The sequence below is a fragment of the Scylla paramamosain genome, chromosome 16, assembly GCF_035594125.1.
Source record: "Scylla paramamosain isolate STU-SP2022 chromosome 16, ASM3559412v1, whole genome shotgun sequence".
Taxonomy (NCBI): domain Eukaryota; kingdom Metazoa; phylum Arthropoda; class Malacostraca; order Decapoda; family Portunidae; genus Scylla; species Scylla paramamosain.
The window spans coordinates 14,445,001-14,470,939 of NC_087166.1; the positions used below are offsets into that span (position 1 = coordinate 14,445,001).

Sequence of the window (25,939 nt, forward strand, 5' to 3'; positions counted from 1 at the left end):
CAAACCAACAACATTACCAACAAAAACTTCATGAACAAACAGAAGCCCCTACAGTCTCTAATCAGGACCCAAATTCCTCCTCCACCAAACCTCCCAGCCTCCCTCCAACCGGGGACCTAGCTAGCGGTGAGGACACAGTCTCTGGCGAACCGCAGCCCCACAGCCCCACTCCTACCTCTCTACCTCCACCACCAAAACAAACGAAAACACCCCGACACAAACCAGTAACACCGGACATAAAAGACACCTTCCGGTTACACAACCCATCTCCCCCCGACCCATGCGAACCACATCGGGAGTTAAAAAACACACGATTACGATCATACAACTAAACTGTCGTGGCTACTGGAATAACCAGCACCTTATTTCAGAAGCTATTCGATCCATCGACCCAGATATCGTTCTCAACCACATAGGTTTACCACCAAAACCAATTAAACTATATGGATATAACACACGTTACACTTCAGGTACACGTCATGATGGCGTAGCTGTCATGGTCAAATGCACTATCAAACACATACACATAACCGACTGGCCTTCAGCCCACTTCTTGGCCACCAAGATCGAAACACAATACGGTCAATTTCTTATTGCCACCACATACAGCAGACTGGATACTAGGCTCCCTCTCACCAGCCTCAACAGTCTCTTCAACCACACAAACATACCAGTCTACATACTGGCAGACCTCAATGCCAGTCACACAGCATTTCGACACTCCAAGAACAACCAACACAGACACAAACTCCTGCAACTTACACAATTGAAACGCCTTCGTTTCCTTGAGCCTGACGTTCCTACCTGCTATACCCACAATGGGAATGGCAGGCCGGATCTCATCCTCTCCAATTGGCAATCCCTACCTTTCCACCACCACATCTCCCACGGACCCCTCTGTGGTTCAGACCACGTTCCCCTAATCCTAAAAATATCCTCCAGCCCCATATCCATCCCATCCCCACCTGTCCCCGACTACCGCTCCGCCGATTGGGAGAGTTTCAAGGAAACACTTACAGATCTACACCGACCAACACAGCTCGAAGGCCAACCCTATACAGAAATAGACAGTGCCCTAGAGACGCTACACAATGGCATTCTGACGTCAGCCAACAGACACACACCAAAGAAACAACACAAAATTCACATAGAATTCAGAACCTCCATAAGAACACAACAACTACTAGTGTGCTACAGAACACGCTTTCTACAAAACATGCACAACCACACACCCATCTACAGAGACATCTGCACCCTTCGCGCACACATACTAAATAGCCTACAGGATGATCACAGCACTCATTGGAGGAATCTAGTCTCCCATATGGACGGAGCCCGCTCCAGTAATCCTACTCAGTTCTGGCACATGGTGCAGAAGCTGAAGGGATGCCAGCGGGAAAGATTCAAGTACCTCATAGTGAACGGTGATCGAGTCACCAACCCAGACCAAGTCACCAGCACCTTCCAGACACACTGGCGCAACACCTTCCAACCACACCCTTTCTCTCTCCATGAGCCCAGTATTGGCCACATACACCACATCACCGATCTTGTACGCAAAAACCTAGCAAACACGCTACCACCCAACATTATACAATTAACACACCCAGATCCCGAACACCCTCTCATCACACCCATTGAGGAGGAGGATGTCACCAGGTTGCTCAGGCATACTCCGTGGCGAGCCCCCGGCCCATCAGGAATCACCTGGCCGATGGTGCAGAGCCTTCCCCCAGAAATCATATCCAGCCTGACAAAAATTTTCAATGCTTGTCTTGCCTCTGGATACTTCCCAAAGGCTTTTAAAACTTCAAACATCACCCTTATTGGCAAGTTCGGTAAAAACTCTCACTTACCAGAAAACTATCGCCCCATAAGCCTCCTTGAAATTCTTGGAAAAACTTTTGAGCATCTAATCAATTTGAGATTGAGAGTGTTCCTCGAAGGTAACGGATTGCTGGCGCCTCAGCAGTTCGGTTTCTGGAGGAACACCTCAACCGAGGACGCCCTTAACAGCATAGTAACCTACCTAAATTTCAACAAGCCATATTACAAAACAGCTCTCATAACAAAAGATGTCATAAAAGCATTTGACACTGTTTGGCACACCGGTTTAAAATGCAAAATTTGTAATAACTTCAACCTTCCTCTCCTAACGCATTGCACCTTGTGTAGTTCTCTGAAGAGAGACAGACAAGAATCCGTCACCAGGGCACCTTTTCAACATTTTTTACCCCTCAGGCTGGAGTCCCTCTAGGCTCCATACTCTCCCCCACCCTTTTCAATATGTATACTGCTGACCTGCCCCCCCAGTCCACAATGACTCACTAACTATACAATACGCGGATGATGTAACGCAATTGGCCTGTGCCAGGTCGTTAGATCTCCTCACTGACAAAATTCAACGGGAACTGACGGTGATTAGCCTATGGAAGATGAAATGGCGAATTCTCTCCCATTCCGAAAAATCAAAAGTCACTTATTTCAACATTAAAAGAAGTCAGCCCCTTCAAATTTCACTGAACAGAATTGTTCCTATCCCCACCCAAATCCCCATCAGTAACAACAACAAAGTGTTTGGCCTCACCATTGATAAGCATCTCAAATTCAACATCCATGTAAATCAAAAAGCAGCCATACCCACCAAGGCCCTGAGCAACCTGGAAAGATTTCGCGACAGCAATACAAAAACAAAACTCCACCTTTACAAAGTTTTCATTCTCCATCTTTCAACCTACAACTCTCTTGCCCTCTCTCCTTCTGCTCCCTCAACCCCCTAAACTTCAGAGGATTCAAAATCGAGTAATTCGTTTCGCTCTTGGGACGAAATGGTTCGACTTCCGAACCTCCCTCTCTATTCACAAGGAGTCCAACATCCCTTCCCTTAACATGACTACTGCTTCCGTGTCAGAGACCCGTCTTTGTGTGCTGAGCGCATAAAAGAGGTGATAGTGTCTGGCATGGAGGCGTACATTCCTCACTCTTTTTCTCAACCTTAAACTTCCAAACCTTGGTTTAACACAGCTTGTTCTCGTGCTATACATGATAGAGAGGTGGTCCACAAAGGGTACTTAAGCCTTCCATCACCAGAATCTCATCCACTTTATATTCCTGCCCGGAACCATGCCAAGTCTGTTCTCCAACTAGCCAAAAACTCTTTCATTAACAGAAAGCGTCAAAACCTTTCAAGATCTAACTCCCCTCGTGACTTCTGGCATCTAGCCAAAAATATCTCCAATAACTTTGCCTCTCCTTCCTTCCCTCCTTTATTTCAACCAGATGGCACCACTGCTATCACATCTATTTCTAAAGCTGAACCCTTCGCTCAAACCTTTACTAAAAACACTACCTTGGATGATTCTGGGCTTCTTCCTCCCTCTCCTCCACCCTCTGACTACTTCGTGCTACCTATTAAAATTTTTCGTAATGACGTTTTCCACGCCCTTGCTGGCCTAAACCCTCGGAAGGCTTATGGACCTGATGGGGTCCCTTCTATTGTTCTCCGAAACTGTGCCTATTCAAACTCTTTCAGCTCTGTATGTCAACATCTACCTTTCCTTCTTGCTGGAAGTTTGCCTACATTCAGCCTGTTCCTAAAAAGGGTGACCATTCTAATCCCTCAAACTACCGTCCTATTGCTTTAATCTCTTGCCTATCTAAAGTTTTTTAACCTATCCTCAACAGGAAAATTCTTAAACATCTATCACTTCACAACCTTCCATCTGATCACCAATATGGGTTCCATCAAGGCCGCTCTACTGGTGATCTTCTGGCTTTCCTTACTGAGTCTTGGTCATCCTCTTTTAGAGATTTTGGTGAAACTTTTGCTGTTGCCTTGGACATATCAAAACCTTTTGATAGAGTCTGGCATAAAGCTTTGATTTCCAAACTACCCTCCTACGGCTTCTATCCTTCTCTCTGTAACTTCATCTCAAGTTTCCTTTCTGACCGTTCTATTGCAGCTGTGGTAGACAGTCACTGTTCTTCTAAATCTATTAAACGTGGTGTTCCTCAGGGTTATGTTCTGTCACCCACTCTATTCTTATTATTCATTAATGATCTTCTAAACCAAACTTCTTGTCCTATCCACTCCTATGCTGATGATACCACCCTGCACTTTTCCACGTCTTTTCATAGACGTCCAACCCTTCAGGAGGTAAACATTTAATGCAGGGAAGCCACAGAACGCTTGACTTCTGACCTTCCTAAAATTTCTGATTGGGGCAGAGCAAACTTGGTATTGTTCAATGCCTCAAAAACTCAATTTCTCCATCTATCAACTCGGCACAACCTCCCAGACAACTATCCCCTCTTCTTCAATGACACTCAACTGTCCCCCTCTTCTACACTGAACATCCTCGGTCTGTCCTTTACTTATAATCTGAACTGGAAACTTCACATATCATCTCTAGCTAAAACAGCTTCTATGAAGTTAGGCGTTCTGAGACGTCTCCGCCAGTTTTTCTCACCTCTCCCAGCTGCTAACTCTGGACAAGGGCTTTATCCGTCCATGTATGGAGTATGCTTCACATGTCTGGGGGATTCCACTCATTCCATACTCATACATACTCTTATAGACAGGGTGGAATCAATAGCTTTTCGTCTCATCAACTCCTCTTCTCTAACTGACTGTCTTCAGCCTCTCTCTCACCGCCGCAATGTTGCATCTCTAGCTGTCTTCTACCGCTATTTACATGCTAACTGCTCTTCTGATCTTGGTAACTGCTTGCCTCCCCTCTTCCCGCGGCCTCGCTGCACAAGACTTTCTTCTTTCTCTCACCCCTATTCTGTCCACCTCTCTAACGCAAGAGTTTACCAATATTCTCACTCATTCATCCCTTTCTCTGGTAAACTCTGGAACTCCCTGCCTGCTTCTGTATTTCCATGTTACTATGACTTGAATTCCTTCAAGAGGGAGGTTTGAAGACACTTATCCATCAATTTTTGACTACTGCTTTGACCCTTTTATGGGACTGGGATTTCAGTGGGCATTTTTTTTATTGGATTTTTGTTGCCTTTGGCCAGTGTCCCTCCTAAAAAAAAAAAAAAAAAAAAAAAAAAAAAGAAAATCCTCCCACTGACGTCACGGCAATAGGGCCCCCGGCCATCGGCATGACGTTCCGGTAGTGGTACCCCCCGTGGCAGTTATGGAGCTAGTACTGATGACGGGGACGGTAACCACACCATTCAGTGGAAGCCACTTCACCCCCTCCCACAGAGGTAGTTGGGTGTGGCAAGTGCTGGGCAGGAAGGTAGTCAAGAGATGGTGGGGCGGGGCCCTGGAAGTATCCATGCAGGAATCCCCATTCACCCCCTACCACCGGTGACTTACCACGTGCAAACAGATGGCGGTAGATCTGACCCCTCGCTGCGAGTCTTTACGAGCCTCTGTCAGTGCACATCCTACCATCACGCCAATCACTATCACTGTCATCCTCACCTTCACCCTCCACCATGTATATAACACCACACCTCACTAAATCGATATATTTTTTTTTCTTTAGCAGGTTGGCCTTTTTGCAGGACAAGCCAGAAGACCAAGGCTTCCCTCCCCAACCAGAAAGGACCGACACCGCTTTTTTTCACCCATCACATTACATCACACAATAAAGATCCGTGCCATCACCAAACCACTCTACTACTATCCGTGGTTCGGAACCCACGTAAAACTGTAGGTCCCTCCTCTATGCGGATGTACTTCTTCCTCTGTCCTTCTTTGAACCAATAAAAGCACAAAAACACTTTCTACTCTGACTGTCCTTCACTCATCTTTCACATCCTGATGGTGCAGGTTCTGAATAGTTTGGTCCCGAGCTTGTGCGGGGTTCGGCCCCGGGGCTTAGGTGCGTGGGCGGCGTCCTTGGGTGCGGCTGTGTTGGGCTTGGCGTGCTTGGTTGGTAGCGGTCTCTCCTGCGCCCTCCCCCCCCCCCCTGATGAGGACCTTGTCTCTCTTGCCACTTAACATAAGCATATCTGGTTTCCATTGGTAGGTCCTCCCTGATAACGAAACCAAAAATTCAAATTGCGCCTGGGTCAAGCCCCAGTGACTATTTCTCCTACTACAGTTCTCTTCTTATCACCCCCTATTCTTCCCACTATCCCCAATTCCTCCTCTCCATCTTTTTATCTTTATCATTATTATTACTATTGTTCTCGTCACTTTGCTTGAAGATGTACCCAGAGCAAGAACGAAATGTTGCAAGCAACCATATATATATATATATATATATATATATATATATAGAGAGAGAGAGAGAGAGAGAGAGAGAGAGAGAGAGAGAGAGAGAGAGAGAGAGAGAGAAAGAGAGAGAGAGAGAGAGAGAGTCTTTGGATTCCTTTTCCCACCACTGTTTTAATTGATGTTGATCTTGACCACACTGTTTTAGATAGATACTTGCTGCCTCTGTTGATGATGCTTGCCACTAATGGATCAGATAAGGAGGCTTAGTGTGGTGGTACCGTGTAGAACCGGGTAGTAGCTTGATATTGTTGGTAGCGTGGAGGTCGTGGGTAGTGTTTTGACATTGTTGATTGTGCGAGTAAAAGACACGATTTATAAGAATATACACTCGTGATACCGAGACGCAATTGATTACAGACGTGACGATACTGATGTAATCCCTCTCAGACTGGTATCAAGACTGACTCTAGCTACGCATACGGGCTCAATGTGACAAAGTGGATCAAGTTTGAGAAATTAAGATGAAGAGATGGCCTATCAGGTGCCAGGAAATAGGATGAAGTGACCAATGGTAGCAGTCATTATTCTGACCAATGACCAAGATGGAAGACAAGAAAGGCTGCAGGTGTTTTCCCTAAGGACTGGCAGGAATGTAGGGAAGGTGTGATATTCCCTTGAGAAAGAGAAGGAGAAAAGGTTAAAAATAGATCAGACTGGTTGGCCATGTGGGCACACGTGTGGAATGTGGAAATTCCACGGCATGTGGAATGGATATATGAATGATGAATATATATATAAAAGTGTTGTGACTGATATATATATATATATATATATATATATATATATATATATATATATATATATATATATATATATATATATATATATATATATGTAGGTATGTTGTGCAGGTGCCGCCCACATTCCACGGCGCACCATTCCCCTTGAGACTTGATGGCCCCGGCCAACCTCGCCTTTGTCGCCGACCTGACTCAACCATTGTCCGCCGCCTATCACCACATGGGAGTGAGGTCAACCCTCACCCTTTGTCTCCACAGTACTCCGGCCTGTTCCACGGCCGGGTGGGCTCCTAGGATATTACAGGCCCTTTACCTTTCTGGCCGCATGACTTCCCTTCACCTCACGAGTCCCAGCCTGACCTGAGCCAGCAGGCTCAGCAACCACTCCAACATCAATAATCCTTGTCCGCCTGGCTTTAGTGGTGGACATACGATTCGCTGGTAGTACTTTATTTACTTTGAACAGTTATTATTTTATTAATATATCTGCAGCTGCTTTTACTACTAGTTTATCTGTACCCCGGCCACCTTTACACAGTACCAGAAGTATATATTTTTCCTAATACATATAAAAATGGTGCCCACGGTGGAAGAAGTCAACGCTATTCAAGTCCTCCAGGCCCACGTGTCCTGCCTGCTTGTCGCCAGCTACTCCAGCCTCCAGTTTACCTGCTAAGCCGTCACCGACGCAAACTGTTTTGCTACTACACGTCTACGGTGCTTTCTTCAGCTGCTTTCCCGGCATTCTTCAAGCTTTTGCCAAGCCTACCCCACCAGCCAGTTCCTATATGACTTCAAGCCGTCACCAACGCCATCCCTGTTTCAAATCTAGACTTTCAAGCCGTCATCGACGCATCGACTGGTTTAAGCTCCGTTTCGGTCGTTTCAAGACTCAAGAACTTTTCAGCAGCCAGTCTTCACTTCAATGCTACGTCTCAACTGATTTTTAAGCCGTGTTCCTGTTGCTTCAAGACTTAAAAACTTCTCAGCCGTCAGTCTTCTTCAAGTATTGGTGTTTACTGTCTTATTGGTCTTTCCTGCTCGTGGCTTCCAGTGCATAATCTGCCACGATCTACCACACTTGAAGATTTTATCACCATCATGTGCGTTATTTGTGCAGCGTTATGGGTTTTGCTGCGTATTGTTGTTATTTTGCAATACATTTTTCATAGAAACGCCTTGTTTTCATGTGTTTTACTTCTAGTGTTGTCCTAGTGTTTTTCTTGGCCTGTGATTCGTTGTGTTGACGTTGTAATAGGAATTACATATATGATTTTTCTAGTACTTCTGTAGAGGTGGCCGGGATATAGATAAACTTGTAAAACAGCTGCAGATATATTAATAAAACAATACCGTACAAAAGTAAATAATATAATTACCAGCAAGTCACATGTCCGCCACTGAAGCCGGGCGGACACGGATTACTCATGATGGGGTGGTTGCTGGGCCAGCACAGGTCATGGCCTGGGCTAGCGTTCGGAAGACAAATGGTGAGGGTTAACCTCACTCCCACATGGTGATAGGCAAGGTGGCCTTGTCCCAGGGGAAAGCGAATGCAATGTGGATAGCGGATGAAGCGTTCCGCCACATTGCTCGGCCACCCTTCTCACTGCGTCCTCGCAGCTAACAAAGCATATGAGGTGATGCAGGCACACTGAACACATGATGTACATCATAAATACGCCCTTATCTGTGTAAGATGCGTGATGTATGTACTTTAGCCAATCACAAGGCTCACAGAACAAAGATATCAGAAAAGTGAGTACGCTCTGGCGAATCACAAAACTCACATAACAAAGACGTCAGAAAATAGAGCAAATTGGCCAGACACAAAACTCACACAAGCTGTGACAGCACAGTGAATCACAGACGCAGAAAAAGTAGTACAATACTAGAGGCCGTAAAACAAAAGAACAAAGCGTTTCTATGCCAAATAAATTGCAAAATAAAAATGCACTCACTACAAAAATCATAACACTGCACTGATAATGCACATGGTGGCGATAAAATCTACAAGTGTGGTGGATCGTGGCAGATATGCACTGAAAGCCACAAGCAGGAAAGACCACACAGACAGGATACACCAAAACTTGCAGATGCGAAGACTGATGGCATGAGATCTAAAGTCTAAGAACGATGGGATCACCAGCAAAGCAGTCGAGTTGTGTCGGTGACGTCTTAAAATGTCCAGACTTCAAACAGGGACGGCGTCGATGACGGCTTGAAGTTGTATGGGCATAGGCTGGTGGGGCAGGCTTGGCATAAAAAGCTTGAAAGAGGCCCTAAAAGCAGCTTCAAGAAAGCACCGTAGACGTGTAGAAGTGTAGCAGTTTGCGTCGGTGACGGCTCAGCAGGTTACCTGGAGGCGATGAAAGTAGCTGGAGTAGCTGGTGATGAGCAGGTTGGACATGTGGGCCAATAGGACTTAAATAACGTCGACTCCTTCCACAGTGGTCACCATTTTTATGTACTAGCAAAATTCTGCTTCTTCTTCTAGTACTTCTGTAGAGGTGACCAAGCACCCAATATGTGCTAGGGTGTTGCGCTAGCACATGTAGTAATGTTCCAGATCCAGGGATAACAGCAAACATTGTGTAAAATATTTTCCAGTATAATAACGACTGCCAATTGCAGAGTTAACCTTAATACCCCAAAGACCGGCCGCTGACTGAGAGGCGCGTGTGACGCCACCTAACGAGTGATAGTAAAACAAAAGGGGAACGAGAGGCGTCGTACAAATATATATATATATATATATATATATATATATATATATATATATATATATATATATATATATATATATATATATGTAGGAAGGACACTGGCCAAGGGCAACAAAAATCTAATAAAAAAAAATGCCCACTAAAATGCCAGTCCCATAAAAGGGTCAAAGCAGTGGTCAAAAATTAGTGGATAAGTGTCTTGAAACCTCCCTCTTGAAGGAATTCAAATCATAGGAAGGTGGAAATACAGAAGCAGGCAGGGAGTTCCAGAGTTTACCAGAGAAAGGGATGAATGACTGAGAATACTGGTTAACTCTTGCGTTAGAGAGGTGGACAGAATAGGGGTGAGAGAAAGAAGAAAGTCTTGTGCAGCTAGGCCGCGGAAGGAGGGGAGGCATGCAGTTAACAAGATCAGAAGAGCAGTTAGCATGAAGACAGCTAGATATGCAACATTGCGGCGGTGAGAGAGAGGCTGAAGACAGTCAGTTTTATATATATATATATATATATATATATATATATATATATATATATATATATATATATATATATATATATATATATATATATATATATATACTGTTTAAAGGTGGGCAGTATTCAGATAAACTCGTAGTAAAAGCAGCTGCAGATATATTAATAAAAGCATATATATATATATATATATATATATATATATATATATATATATATATATATATATATATATATATATATATATATATATATATATATATATATATATATATATATATATATATATATATATATATATATTATGCCATTTAAATATCTCCATCATATCACTATAAGTCAGCGTCTCTCTAACGAATGTGAATTTCAAAGATAAATTATCTTTCCTGAAGGAACGATTTTCATCCCTTGTTTATGTTTTGTCTTTGTCGTCTTATCAGTTATATAGGAACCACATTTGCATAACATAGTCTAGGTAAGGTCTGCTTTCGTAAGGAATACTTCTCATTCTTTGTATCTTCTCAGCCATTATTCTCTGTACTAATTCTGACAGGCCTTTATCCTTTCTGTGATGAGGATCCAGACCTTCACAGCATAATCTAAATGAGGTCTGACCAATGCCGAATAGAACTTCCATTTTTAACGCTCTTAAAGATGAATCCTAATACTCTTTGGTTTTATTTCTGCCCTCTGTACATTATTGCCTTTGATGGAGATTTGAAATAATTGGGATTTATTAGTCTTTTTTGTCCTCTGATATTAACAGAGCCTCATTCTTTATTATGTACCAATAATGTGGATTTTTCTATTCAACAAGTACTTTGCATTTGCTAATAGTAGATTGCACGTGCCATCTATTGCCATCTATTTTTGTATTCCTGCATCTTATATCTTATCTATGTGCCAGTAAAGCATTAGCACTGGAAATCGTTCTGATTAACCTATCTTTATGTTTGCAGATTTACTGATATCACCACTCATTTGCTGTTATATTTTGTGTCACAATAGAAGAGTTCGGAGAACTCCGCATTCGGAGAATTCACACACACAAATACACTGAAATACATTGTTGCAACCATTAATGAACGCCAATATTTCCACGGGGAAAACTTTCAGAAAACTGTGATATCATAGGTGACTAATATTTTCATCATCCAAGCAAGGAAATATTCCCATTGTAGAGTACCACTTTTAGGATACAGTGTATTATATTCCAGTAGATAGAAGCTCAAAAAAAAATTATATATATATATATATATATATATATATATATATATATATATATATATATATATATATATATATATATATATATATATATTAGAAGGAGGAGAAGGCAGTAGACACCTGCCGAATCGATCATTACTTCCATTAAGGTCTGAAGCACTGCATCAGGGGATGTTGTGAACTTATAACCCAACTGCGACCTGACTGAAGCCTGCCCTCTAAAGACAACTTCCTTCCTTCACACATAACTAACATGCACTAATTACACACACACACCCTTCACTCAAAATTCAAAATCAATATGGCGACTCCTACACACGCCTCAGAGTCCCCATCTTGGGAGAAGACCATAGATATCCCCCAGGTCGGACTGCTCGTCTATTATTCACATTAAGTGTCTTGATACCCTCCTCAACTTTTTCTTCATTAACTTCTGCAACATTCTCGGTCTTAGATCTAATTTTCAATCTGTAGAACACCACCTCTCCTCTAATAAACCTCATCTTTTTCTCACTGAAACACAGGTTTATGAGACAACTGACAGTAGCCCCTTTTCTGTTTCCTCCTACTTTCTCTATCCTCATTTTCAAACCAAAGCTGGATGTTGCGTCTATGTGTGCGACGACTTAACCTGCTCTTGTGCCCTTGTGCTCTTGTGTACAATCCTCACTCTTTCTCTCGACCTAAACCTTCCAAACCTTGGTTTAACACAGCCCGTTCATGTGCTACATTTTTACCAGAAATCATGGTAAATCTGTTCTCCAACTAGCCAAAAACTCCTTTAATAGAGAGTCTCAAAATCTTTCAAGATCTAACTTCCCTTATGACTTCTGGTATCTAGCCAAAAATATCTTCAATAACTTTGCTTCTTCATCTTTCCCTCTCTTATTTCAACTTGATGGCATCACTGAATTCTGATCTATTTCTGAAGCTGAGCTCTTCGCTCAAACCTTTGCTAAAAACTCTAGCTCGAATGATTCAGGGCTTATTCCTCCCTCTCATCCACCCTCTGACTTCTTCATGCTGCCCATCAAAATCCTTCATAGTGATATTTTCCATGCATTTGCTGGCCTAATCAAAAGTCTTATGGACTTGACGGGGTCCCTCCTATTGTTCTACGAAACTGTGCCTCCGTGCTTGCACCTTGCCAAGTCAAGCTCTTTCAACTCTGTCTATCAACATCTACCTTTCCTTCTTGCTGGAAGTTTGTCTACATTCAGCCTGTTCCTAAAAAGGGTGACCTTTCTAATCTCTCAAACTACCGTCCTATTGCTTTAATTTCCTGCTTATCTGATGTTTTGGAATCTATCCTCAACAGAAAGATTCTTACATATCTATCACTCCACAACCTTCTGTCTTATGGTCATTATGAGTTCTGTCAAGGCAACTCTGCCTGTGATCTTCTGGCTTTCTTTACTGAGTCTTGTTCATCCTCTTTTACAGATTTTGGAGAAACTTTTGTTGTTGCCTGAGACATACCAAAAGCTTTCGATAGAGTCTGACACAAGGCTTTGATCTCCAAACTACCCTACTACGGCTTCTATCCTTCTCTTTGTAACTTCATCTCAAGTTTCCTTTCTGATCATTCTATCGCTGCTATGGTAGACGGTCACTGTTCTTCTCCTAAATCTATTAATAGTGGTGTTCTGGGTTCTGCCCTGTCATCCACTCTCTTCCTATTATTCCTCAATGATCTTTTAAACCAAACTATCCATCTTGCACTTTTCCACGTCTTTTCAAAGACGTCCAGTTCTTCAGGAAATAAACAGTTCATGCAGAGAAGCCACAAAACTTATAACTTCTGATCTCTCTGAAATCTATACTTTGGGCAGAGCAAAGTTAGCAATGTTCAATGCCTCAAAAACTCGATTCCTTCATCTGTCAACTCAAAACTCAAAACCTTCCACACAACTATCCTTTCTTCTTCAACGACACTCAACTGTCCCACTCTTCTACACTGAACATCCTCAGTCTGTCCTTTACTTAAAATCTAAACTGGAAACTTTACATGTCACCTCTAACTAAAACAGCTTCTATGAAGTTAGGCGTTTTCAGTCATCTCCTCCAGTTTTTCTCACCCACCACAGCAGCTAACTCTGTAAAAGGTCATTGAAGAAGAGAGGGATAGTTGTCTGGAAGGTTATGTCAAATTGATAGACGGAGGGATTAAATTTTTGTGGCATTCAACAATACCAAGCTTGCTCTGCAAGCTTAAGAAACCTCAGAAGTCAGGCGTTCTGTGGCTTCCCTGGGTGATATGTTTACTTCCTGACATGTTGAACGTCTATAAAAAGACGTGGAAAAGTGCAGTGTGGTATCATTATCGTAGGAGTGGATAGAACAAGAAGTTTGGTTTAGAAGGTCATTGATGAATAATAAGAGAGTGGGTGACAGGACAGAACACTGAGGAACACCACTGTTAATAGATTTAGGAGAAGAACAGTGACCATCTACCACAGGAACAATAGAACGGTCAGAAGGGAAACTTGAGATGAAGTTACAGAGAGGATAGAAGCCATAAGAGGGTAGTTTGGAAATCAAAGCTTTGTGCCAGACTCTATCAAAAGTTTTTGATATACCTAAGGTAACAGTAAAAGTTTCACCAAAATCTCTAAAAGAGGATGACCAAGCCAGAAGATCACCAGTGGAGCAGCCTTGACGGAACCTGTACTGATAATCAGATAGAAGGTTGTAAAGTGATAGATATTTAAGAATCTTCCTGTTGAGGATAGATTCAAAAACTTTAGATAGGCAGGAAATTAAAGCAATAGAACGGTTCTGAGGGATCATAACTGTCACCCTTTTTAGGAACAGGCTGAATGTAGGCAAACTTCCCACAAGAAGGAGAGGTAGATGTTGACAGAGTTTAAAGAGTTTAACTAGGCAAGGTGCAAGCTCGGAGGGACAATTTCGAAGAAATATAGGAAGGACCCCATCAGGTCCATAAGCTTTCTGAGGGTTTAGGCCAGCTAGGGCATGGAAAAACATCATTGCGAAGCATTTTAATAGATAGCATGAAGTTAGAGGGTGGAGGAGAGGGAAGAACAAACCCTAAATCATCCAAGGTAGTGTTTTTAGTAAAGGTTTGAGCGAAAAGTTCAGCTTTAGAAATAGATGTGATTGCAGTTGTGCCATCCGGTTTAAAAAAAAGGAGGGAAAGAAGAAGAAGCAAAGTTATTAGAGATATTTTAGGCTAGATGCCAGAAGTCACGAGGGGAAATCAGATCTTGAAAGATTTTGACACTTCCTATTTATGGAAGAGTTTTTGGCTAGTTGGAGAACGGACTTGGCATGGTTCCGGGCAGAAATATAAAGTAAATGAGATTCTGGTGATGGAAGGCTTAAGTACCTTTTGTGGGCCACCTCTCTATCATGTATAGCACGAGAACAAGCTGTGTTAAACCAATGTTTGGAAGGTTTAGGTCGAGAAAAAGAATTGAGGAATGTACGCCTCCATGCCAGACACTACCACCTCTATTATGCGCTCGGCACACAAAGACAGGTCTCTGACACGGAAGCAGTAGTCATTCCAAGGAAAATCAGAAAAATACCTCCTCAGGTCCTCCCAATTAGCAGAGGCAAAACGCCAGAGACACCTCCGCTTAGGGGGATCCTGAGGAGGGATTGGACTGATAGGACAAGATACAGATATGAGATTGTGAGATTGTGATCGGAGGAGGCCAACGGAGAAGAGAGGATGACAGCATAAGCAGAAGGATTAGAGGTCAGGAAAAGATCAAGAATGTTGGGCTTATCTCCAAGACGGTCAGGAATACGAGTAGAGTGTTATACCAATTGCTCTAGGTCGTGGAGGATAGCAAAGTTGAAGGGTAGTTCACCAGGATGGTCAGTGAAGGGAGAAGAGAGCCAAAGCTGGTGGTGAACATGGAAGTCTCCAGGAATGGAGATCTCTCTGGAAGTTAGTAGACAAAGAATTTCTTATAGTCAGAGGAGTTAGGTGAGAGGTATACAGCACAGATAAATTTAATTTGAGAATGACTCTGTAGTCGTAGCCAGATGGTGGAAAATTTGGAATATTCAAGAGCATAGGCAGAAGAGCATGTTGAGTCGTTGCGCACATAAACGCAACATCCAGCTTTGGATTGAAAATGAGGGTAGAGAAAGTACGAGGGAACAGAAAAGGGGATACTGCCAGTTGCCTCAGACATCTGTTTCAGTGAGGAAAAGAAGATGAGGTTTAGAAGAGGAGAGGTGGTGCTCTATAGAGTGAAAATTAGATCCAAGACTGCGAATGTTGCAGAAGTTATTGAAGAAAAGTTGAGTGGGGTGTCAAGACACTTAGGGCCGTTATCAGAAGAGCAGTCCGACCAGGGGACATTTGTGGTCCCCTCCCCAGATGGGGACTCCGAGGTTGGTGTAGGAGTTGGTATGATAATTTTGAAATTTTGAGTGAAGGGTGTGTGTGTGTTATTAGGTGCTTACAGTTTTGTGTGGAGGAAGAGAGTTGTCTTTAGAGGTCAGGTAGCGACTGCCGCCCTTGTGTTGTGAGACACAAAGGGAAACGTTCAGTGAGGTCAGAGCTGGGTTTAATGATAAGTTCACAGCACCCCCTGATCCAGTGCTTTAGACCTCACTGGGAGTAATTATCGTTTCGGCAGTGCTCATACCTCCTCCTTACTGAGGCTGACTGTCTTCAGCCTCTTTCTCATCGCCGCAGTGTTGCATCTCTTGCTATCTTCTACCGCTATTTTTATGCTAACTGCTCTTTTGATCCTCCTAACTGCATGCCTCCCCTCCTCCTTCCTTTCATCGCTATTCTGTCCACCTTTCTAATGCAAGAGTTAACCAATATTCTCAATCATTCATCCTTTTCTCTGATAAATTCTGGAACTCCCTGCCTGCTTCTTTCTAAATTTCTTCCTTCATATTACTTGACCTCTTTCAAGAAGAAGGTTTTAGGACACTTATCCTTCAATTTTCGATGATTCTATTGACATCTTTTGAGACTGGCATCAGTAGGATTTTTTTCTTTGTTTCCTTTGGCCAGTGACCCTCATACATAAAGAATATATATATATATATATATATATATATATATATATATATATATATATATATATATATATATATATATATATATATATATATATATATATATATATATATATATATATATATATATATATATATATATATATATATATATATATATATATATATATATATATATATATATATAAGCTAATGATGACATGGAACTCATATTCTGTCATAGCGAATTTTCTAGCTCGCTACTTCTAAGCTACACACAATAACCAATTATCTCCTGGAGAAACCTTCATGATCCCTCAAAATCATGTCTCCAAAAATTAAGTACTCTTCTCTTCTTGAAGCTTGTGTAAACTTCGTTTCACTTCAATTTTAAGTTAATTTCAAAGTCATCGCTATCACCTGAGTGTCCTGTAACTTCTATTTAGCTGGCTGTTTCATCTTTGCTTGTCAGAATTAATTGGTAAATATTATTCTGCTTTGTGGGTTTAAGGAATACCTGTTTTAAGAAGCAAGCCTGAGTGGCATTCAAAATGTCATCTGCTTCATTGTTATTCACTATCATGTTCCAATTAATGTTCTTACATTAAAATCATAAACACTACCCTATTTATCTCCTGCCGCAGGGCACTAGAACCTTCTTTTGCATTATTCTGTAGCCTGTACACTAATTTCAATAACATCATTTCCGATCTTTCCATGAGATTAATCCATATTAGCACTGTTATCTATTCTTATGCTACTGTTAGTACAACACTACAGTGTATCAAAAAGCCATTCAAAAAAAAAAAAACATGCAGTCTTATAAAGCAACTTATAATTTTGGAATAATTACGTCAAAGGATTATAAATGGCAATAGAGGAAGATTGGCATGTGTCTGTCAACCGTGAACGTGACAGCAATTCAGGACAGGTACATCCAACACACCAAGTACCAAGTAAGGCCATATCCACTATAGTACTACTATTAACTTTACATTACCTACTGCAGGGAATCCAGCTTTACTTGGTACTCAGGTTTTGGCTGTACCTGTCCCGCATTGCTGTCACGTTCACAGTCGACAGGCACATGAACACCTCTCTCTTTCATACTGTCATCCTTTGCCTTAATTTGGATTATAAGTAGTTATATACAAATGCATGGTCTTATTAATGGCTTTCGATCAGACGATGGAACAACGACGCTTTATATACTTGGCAGCGCTTATAGGCCGTGCGGCGCTGTCGCCCCGGTCTTTGACACGTGAATTCCCCAAGGCCGCGCCCTGCAGGCCCAAGTCAGGTCAAGTCACTTCGGGGTTGAGGTGGCAACAGCGTGGACAGGCAGAGCCAACACCCTGAGTTCCAAGTTAGTTTTGGATCCACTATAGTATTTCTAGTAGCTTTAACTATTAATATAACTAATAATAGCATTACCTTGGCCTAGAAATAAACAGAACTCTAGTCATTCCTAGCACCTAATATTGCCTAGCACCTAATATTTGACATCCACGTGGCTCACCTGAAGCAAAGTGTCTCCGGGTGTTCGGGAAAAAGTGTGGGCGAAGCAGATGGGGACCACGCCCACGGCCACGCTGGTCAGTATCCATCCACAGACTGGATGGGGAGGGTAAAATAGATGCCAAAGAGAGAAAAATTGGGCCCGTGTGTGTGTGTGTGTGTGTGTGTGTGTGTGTGTGTATGGTGTGTGTGTGTGTGTGTGTGTGTGTGTGTGTGTGTGTGTGTGTGTGTGTGTGTGTGTGTGTATGGTGTGTGTGTGTGTGTGTGTGTGTGTGTGTGTGTGTGTGTAAAAAAAAAAGTACGTACAATTATGACTAGATTAATATGCGGCAGATTCTAGACAGTGGTAGGGATTGCAGGTATTTCACGAAAGTGAATGTGACGGGCACAGCGTTTTATAAGGGTACTAGCTGTGACAGAATCAGAGCTGATACAGACTCAGATAAGAGACAGGGGTAAGGCTGTGACAGCAATGAGCTGTGAAGGAACAAGACTGACTGGGATATACTTGTGACACAGGTTGGACTGTGACGTTTTGCGTGGTTGGGACAGGTGCAGGATTTGACATAAATAGGTCTATGACAGGGGCGGGAATATTAAAGGGTAGGAGCGTTATACTGAGACTGGCTGAGACATGCAAATTATAGGAGTCACTCAAGGGCGCACGTACTGTAAGCGCTTTGTGGATAAGCGTTGCCATCGTAGGTGGGCAACCGGAAGACCGCCAGGCTATAAATGAAGATGGCGAGCAGCGCCAGGGGCGTGATGACTACCCAACAAATCTTGGTGAACACGTCCACATCAAACCCCAACATGAACCGCAGGTCACGGAACATGCGCTGAAATCCTATAGGAGAAACGTGTGATCCTCACTCAGCACTACATGTGTGCTTCCTATGTACTGATATGATTTATGAATTAAATTGCCATACTGGAGAATTGGAAATGAACTTAAGAAAATGTTGAAAAGAAGTTACACTTGTTGAAGCTACAAGGAAAAGTAGCATCTTCAAAAGAAGAGAAAATTGCATTTATGACCAAACCAAGAGTACACCTTTAAGAAAACAAAGAGGAACATCATGTGCACATCACCTGAATGCCTTATATTTTCAAATGGGAAGTCCATATGCGGTTCCCCTTCCCATAAAAAAAACTATTACATCAGACAAGGCAATAGGTAAAACAATGAAAAAATGATCAAGTTATGTTTACAGGTGTGAAGAATGATTAAGAAGGGAGAGCCAACTAACATGAAGGTTGTTTTATTATTTGATTTTTTACTGACATAAAACAAAGAAAATAAAAAATTAAGTGAAATAAATAAATGAACTAAATGATAATTAAACAACAATCACGTTATATAATTTCATCTCACACCCACCATAAATGTAGCTGACGGCCGCGATCTCAACGATTGCTAAGACGTAGACGATGAATCCGCCGCCGAAGAAATCCACCAAGTCGAGAATCCACTGACCTCCCTGGAAACCAAAAAGTAATCTATTATGACTTCAAGCTTATATTTTTCAACTTTTCTTTTATCCATATCATTATATTTCAAGGGCAGTAAAATTTTAAGATAAATCTAATGACTTTCTATGCGGTGCCCGACCCTACATTCCTTTCCATGACCTTTGTGGTCATTACCGACAGTCTGGAAAGACTTCTCTTTCATTTCACTTTTGACCATCATAAATCTGCGTTTATCATAGGATGCCAATGTTACTCACAGGAGTGGTGTAGACGAGTCCACAGAGAAAACCAAGAACAGTAATTCCGAGCGTGATGTAGATCTTATTGATGGTAGGGAAGCGATCCGAAATGATACCGACGGCACAACCCGTCAGTCCCGCCGCCGAGCCGACGCCTAGCGTGAACAGCATCAGGAAGAACAGCACCGCGAACAGCTGTGGCGGGAAGGACGCATAGTTAATACATGAGCTAACTAGAAACTCGTTTAAGTATCTGGATCCACTTAAGAATGTAACCAGTAGCTCTTTGGCACAAGGAGAAATTTTTTTGTAAAATAATACAAGTGGGTGTGGTGTCCCTCCCAGCACAGCACGTTACCTGCGGGGCCCAGGTGAACTTTGCGAGAGCGTCGGGATAGGAGACAAAGGCCAGGCCGCCGCCGCCGCGCACCACGTCCTCGATGTTCGTGTCAAGCTGGTGGGCGAGGTTACCAAGGATGGCGAAGATGGTAAAGCCAGCCAGCAGGGAGGTGAAGGTGTCCGTGAGACTGATGATCCACGCGTCCCTGAGGCAAAGCATGTCAGAGATGACGGAAAGCAGAAAATCCGAGCAAAGAGCTTGAAGTTGCTTGGTCATTGTAAAGAGAGAGAGAGAGAGAGAGAGAGAGAGAGAGAGAGAGAATCATATAGAAAGGCAGATAGACAGAGAATTACCTGTAGACGTTGTGGGAGAATTTGTTGTAGGAACTGAAGTTTATGAGGGCGCCGAATCCGACGGTGAGACTGAAGAAAGATTGCGTGACGGCGGCGTACCACACCTGTGAAGGAGTGATCAGTAGTAAACAGGGAAAGTTAATATATATATATATATATATATATATATATATATATATATATATATATATATATATATATATATATATATATATATATATATATATATATATATATATATATATACGGGAAAAAAGAAAAAAATATGAAAACAAAGTAAATTTCATTATTAATGAAAACAAATAATTATATGGCATAGTGAGGCAATATCACAACGCGTTAATGGGTTGTTAATGTCCTGAAAGATCACAAGCCACACCAGCTGGTTATCTGCGCGATACATATTTCTGTAGGAATTTTGAGTTTTGGGAACTCCTTGTACCTCGTGTGTGTGTGTGTGTGTGTGTGTGTGTGTGAGAGAGAGAGAGAGAGAGAGAGAGAGAGAGTCTTCAAGGGTCGTAATTTCTTAAAAATACCTTACGTTTGGATCCAAGAGTTTTCCTGCATCAAATCTGACGAAGTATAGCATCCCGTCCGTGGCGCCCGGCAGTGTCACCCCGCGGATGAGCAGCGTCACCAGCACCACGTAGGGGAACAACGCCGTGAAGTACGCCACCTATAGACACCACAGTGAAGCGAACGTGGTGCTAATCCCTGTGTATCAACAAATAAAGCCTCCATATGGTATGAAGTGTTGTAAAGTAACGTTTCCCAACCTTGCCCGATGATTTGACGCCCCAGGCCAGGGTGAGGAAAAGTACCACCCATGAAAAGAGTAGGCAGTGTCAGCCGCCAGTCAGGGAGGCCCACGCCATCGCTGATGTCATCCTTTATGCGTAACACGTAGTTGCTATGAGAAGGGGAGAGAGTGAGGTAGTAGGCATGGAAGGCATCAGCTGTGAAAGAGTTTTTGATATTTTATAAGTATCATGTCTCGTTTTTTCCTCACTGATGCTTCCTTTCATGGCACGAAAAACTGTCTTCGTACTTGTGCCATCGTTGTGTAAATCCCGCTCTCCGTAAGAAGTAATGGTCAGCTTTTTCACATGTCCTACTAAAAAGACTGGCTTGAGAGGAAGGTGAGATAGCCCTTGTGAAATACCCGCAGTAGTATGCGGTTCCAAGTCTAAATACCATATTAATTTATTCATTGAATGGAAAGAAACTTGTCGCGTTCTCTCTCTCTCTCTCTCTCTCTCTCTCTCTCTCTCTCTCTCTCTCTCTCTCTCTCTCTCTCTCTCTCTCTCTCTCTCTCTCTCTCTCTCTGTGTGTGTGTGTGTGTGTGTGTGTGTGTGTGTGTGTGTGTATGCATATATATATATATATATATATATATATATATATATATATATATATATATATATATATATATATATATATATATATATATATATATATATATATTCAAAATGACTGCCATCACGTCCTGGCAAAAGTGGCATATGTTTTAATAAAAAATATTACATCTGATTAGTATAACAATTTTTTTTACACATCCTGCTTTACCTATAATGCATATCTGCTATTTAAAAATTCTAGCCATTTTTTTTCTTAATTTAGGTATGTTCTTTCGAAAATTTAACACACACACACACACACACACACACACACACACACACACACATACACACACACACACACACACACACACACGTACGCACGCACGCGCGCACACACACACACACACACACACACACACACACACACACACACACACACACACACAGCCTTTAGGGCTCTCCAAAGCATCTCCTACCAAATCTCACGAATAACATTCCTTTCAGTCTAGTCTACGCATATATTTTACAACAGTTCAGAGTCACTGTGGTCACCGAGAACATCCTTATATACGGGGCCGATAATTCTTGAGGTGGCGGGCTCGGGCACCTGGACATCTTGCGTAATGTAAAGCACGCTGAAGAGTCCAGTGGCGGCTCGTGGTGAAAAAAACTGGGGGGACTTCATAATAATTACAGATAACAATACTAATGAGGCCGTGCTGTAGGCAGTTTTATTTGAATCACAAACGTTACGTTTTGTACTCATAAGCTCATAATTTAAAATTTATGCGTTGCCAAAGTTATAAGGAACATTTATCAAGATATTAAATAGGATATGTAGTAATGAAGTAACCAGGACACTGAAACTAAGCTTCGGTTGTCACGTAGCCTAGTATTCACGAATCACGGACGTAATGCCCTAGTTGTTTAACTAAAATGATTGAAAAAAAAAAAAAAAAATACTGAATGGAATATAAAAGTATGATATTACTTATTTGCATAAAATGAATTATATGAATGAATCACTCATCTCCCTGGCAAAGCTGAGACAGGGAGGACTGCAACCCACCAGCCTTTATGGATCAGCCGCCACTGTTGAAGAACAAGTTTAACTTTGCTTAAACTTAAGCAGAGTTAAGGACTTAAAGACGAAACTAAGCACAGCCCTCTATTAAAGAATCTTCGAATATGGTTCACAGGTTTTAGTGAAGAACAGGTGAAGTTTGAAAATGTGATGGTGTATAAAGTGGAAGTTAGATTAAACGTTGCATTAGTTAATAAAGAGAAAGTTAGAGAAGGTAACAAGACATCCAACATCCGAAGGAAAGCCTCTGAGGACTCAGAGGCTTTATCGTCTTATATATATATATATATATATATATATATATATATATATATATATATATATATATATATATATATATATATATATATATGGTAAGAGGGCTTAGATAATCTTAATGTGTATAGTGTTTTGTTAATGAAAATGAGGTTTTCTTAAAATATAGTGATGAACAAACTAATTTTTTGGCATTTGCCCCCGGACAATGCCGGTAAATATGACAAGAATTCAGGGCTACAGATAAGTTTTGTTACTTCAGTATTAAACGAAAAGGATGAGCGAACATATTGCTCACTAAGTGTTGAAACTCACTAATAGTACTGCTCCGATGACGACTGTGAGTTGTTGATATAAGTGACGTTGGTGCTGGAGGCGTCGACGCAGTTGTCTTCCGCCCAGGCGTCGTCACACACCGACCAAGGGAGAACTTTGTTGAAGGACATGATGAAGTAGAACACTGTCAGCGCCATCAAGGAGCAGTAGTAGGTCACCACAGACCAAGAAGCGATCACCTGGCCGTAGCCGACTCCTGTGTGTGGAAAGGGATCACATGGTACAAACCGCACAATTAAATCACTGAGTTAAATTAAATTCCTTTAAAATATTATCATCGAGAAACACCTGATGATTATTTATCTTTCAGCCTCGAGAGAGATGGAAAGTATACAGTGATGGCTGACGTACCTTTGACAGCCGGCACCATCCGCCACACCTTCACGCAGCCAAAGGAAGAAAACTGGCCGATGGACAGCTCCAGGAAGTACAGCGGCTGCATAGATACAAGTGCACGGTAAGGAACGACATGTTACAAGCATGAAGCTAACTTTGTTTGATATTTGAGCCTTAATAGGATGATGATGGTGAGAGAGAGATAGATAGAGAGAGAGAGAGAGAGAGAGAGAGAGAGAGAGAGAGAGAGAGAGAGAGAGAGAGAGAGAGAGAGAGAGAGAGAGAAAGTGTGTGTGTGTGTGTTCTACACTCACCCTGCCAATAAAGATGAGCACGATGAGGTAGGGGATGAGAAAGGCTCCCCCGCCGTTCTGGAAGGCTGTGGTGGGGAACCTCCACACATTGCCCAGCCCGACAGACATTGAGATGCAAGAGAGAAGGAACTCGATGGAACGGGACCATTGCTGTCTTTCTTCCCCTTCCTCCTCCTTTTCTTCCTCCTCTTTGGGGGCTTTGGCAGGGTAGATGGTGGAGATCGTGGGTTTCGTCGGGTAACTTCCCCTTTCATCCTGGAGAACAATGCAGCGATTCTAAAGACATGTTTGTAGCATTTTAACATAAAACAAATACATTGCTATCTTCTCACCCTAAATGTATAAGCCGAAGCATTTTTTAGGTTCATTTGCATCCCTAAAGAATAATCATTAAGATATTTTGTGTTTTCATGTAAAGAAATGTTAAAATCGTTTATAGTTTAGCACATGCTATGGAGAAAACTCAATACTCTTCTTCAATGGTGTCAGAATAACTCACTAGTTTCCCGTCTTTTTTTTTTTTCAAGCCAATCAGTTAAGAGTTTTCCCAAGAGTACAAACTGGACTCTAGCAAAGTACTGTTGAATATATCGTAGTTGTTGTTGTGGTGATGCCAATAAGTTATGGTGCGTATGTGTGCGTTGTTTGGGTGTGGACGAGGCTCATAGCTGCCCAAAGCACACATATGAGGGAGCACAGTGTCGGCACTCATCCTCATTAATGTATGTCTGAGGGCAGTGGAAAGTTATTGTCGTTGTTACTTGCTTACTGACTTCTTACATGACTCGCGACAATAGCTGGAAAAAATACTTCCATACCACTGTAGACCGTTCTCGTTCTCCTCCTCCTCCTCCTCCTCCTCCTCCTCCTCCTCCTCCTCCTCCTCCTCCTCCTCCTCCTCTTCTCTCTCTCTCTCTCTCTCTCTCTCTCTCTCTCTCTCTCTCTCTCTCTCTCTCTCTCTCTCTCTCTCTCTCTCTCAATTTTTTTTTATGGAGAGAGAGAGAGAGAGATCAGAGGTCGCAGGGTGAGGTCGTGTCCGCAAGTCGCTCCGTAACTGAGCTCGCACGTGCTCTCATCTACAGTCAGCGTGCTCCGGTATCCTCCACATGCCAGCACACCAACACGACGTTTAAAAGTCACGGATAATAGTGTACAGTGTAGTGACGGAGATTCAGTGTTGTAACAGTGAATAGTGTTGTGAGGCCGCAAGGGTTACTGTGACGATTCCCTCCAACAACGTGGTCTCATCTCATCTGCAGTCAGCGTGATCCAGCATCCCCCCACCTGCCAGCACACCAACACGTAACGTATAAGTGTACAGTGCAGTGAAGGAGATAGAGTGCTGTGACAGTGTTGTGAGGATATAGGGGTTACTGTGACGAGTCGTCTCCGTACCCCTCCCATTACTGTGCCCCCCTACACTAGGGAAGGAAATCCTCTGGGAAATTAACCCCAAGCTGCACCCACACTCCCTCCTTCTGAAGCAATTAACTCCAGCGCCGAGAACCTGACCTGACTTGACTGACCTGACCGCACCCAACCAATCCTTAGCATCTACCACTGCAGCTGTCACCACCACTACCACCTGCTGAAACTGCACAGAAATGGCGGATCACAGGCCCATCAAGAGGCGAGACCTTCCCGGGTATTGCCCTCAGAAGTGGTGTGCTGTCTGTGGGAAGGCTGCAGTCAAGAATGCTCCTTATGTTAGATGCGAAGGCAGAAATGACTGCCCCAATGTCTGCCACTCATCTTGCCTCAGAGACCATGATGTCTACATGTGCGAAGACACACAGGAACTACGGAGGTTATGCAGCATTGAAGACGCTGTAGTTTACCTCCCTCTAGATCCTAACGAAAACGAAATAGGAGTAATAACAAAAAACAACAATGGAAGCAGGAAGAAGACCCAGCGACAGCGACGCGGCCAGCGGCGAGCAGGAAGTCACCC

The 25,939-nt window shown here is 42.5% G+C and overlaps 1 protein-coding gene across 1 annotated transcript in view; it reads right to left on the reverse strand.

The window, feature by feature from the left end:
- Positions 1–25,939, reverse strand: part of LOC135108102 (sodium-dependent nutrient amino acid transporter 1-like) — a 46,803-nt gene that overhangs the window by 3,987 nt on the left and 16,877 nt on the right. The window contains 12 exon segments of the mRNA XM_064018767.1: positions 17,920–18,014; positions 18,589–18,765; positions 19,300–19,399; positions 19,649–19,825; positions 19,989–20,175; positions 20,324–20,427; positions 20,865–20,999; positions 21,100–21,166; positions 21,168–21,233; positions 23,318–23,534; positions 23,690–23,774; positions 23,989–24,243. Of these exon segments, the coding sequence (XP_063874837.1) occupies positions 17,920–18,014; positions 18,589–18,765; positions 19,300–19,399; positions 19,649–19,825; positions 19,989–20,175; positions 20,324–20,427; positions 20,865–20,999; positions 21,100–21,166; positions 21,168–21,233; positions 23,318–23,534; positions 23,690–23,774; positions 23,989–24,243 (1,665 nt within the window).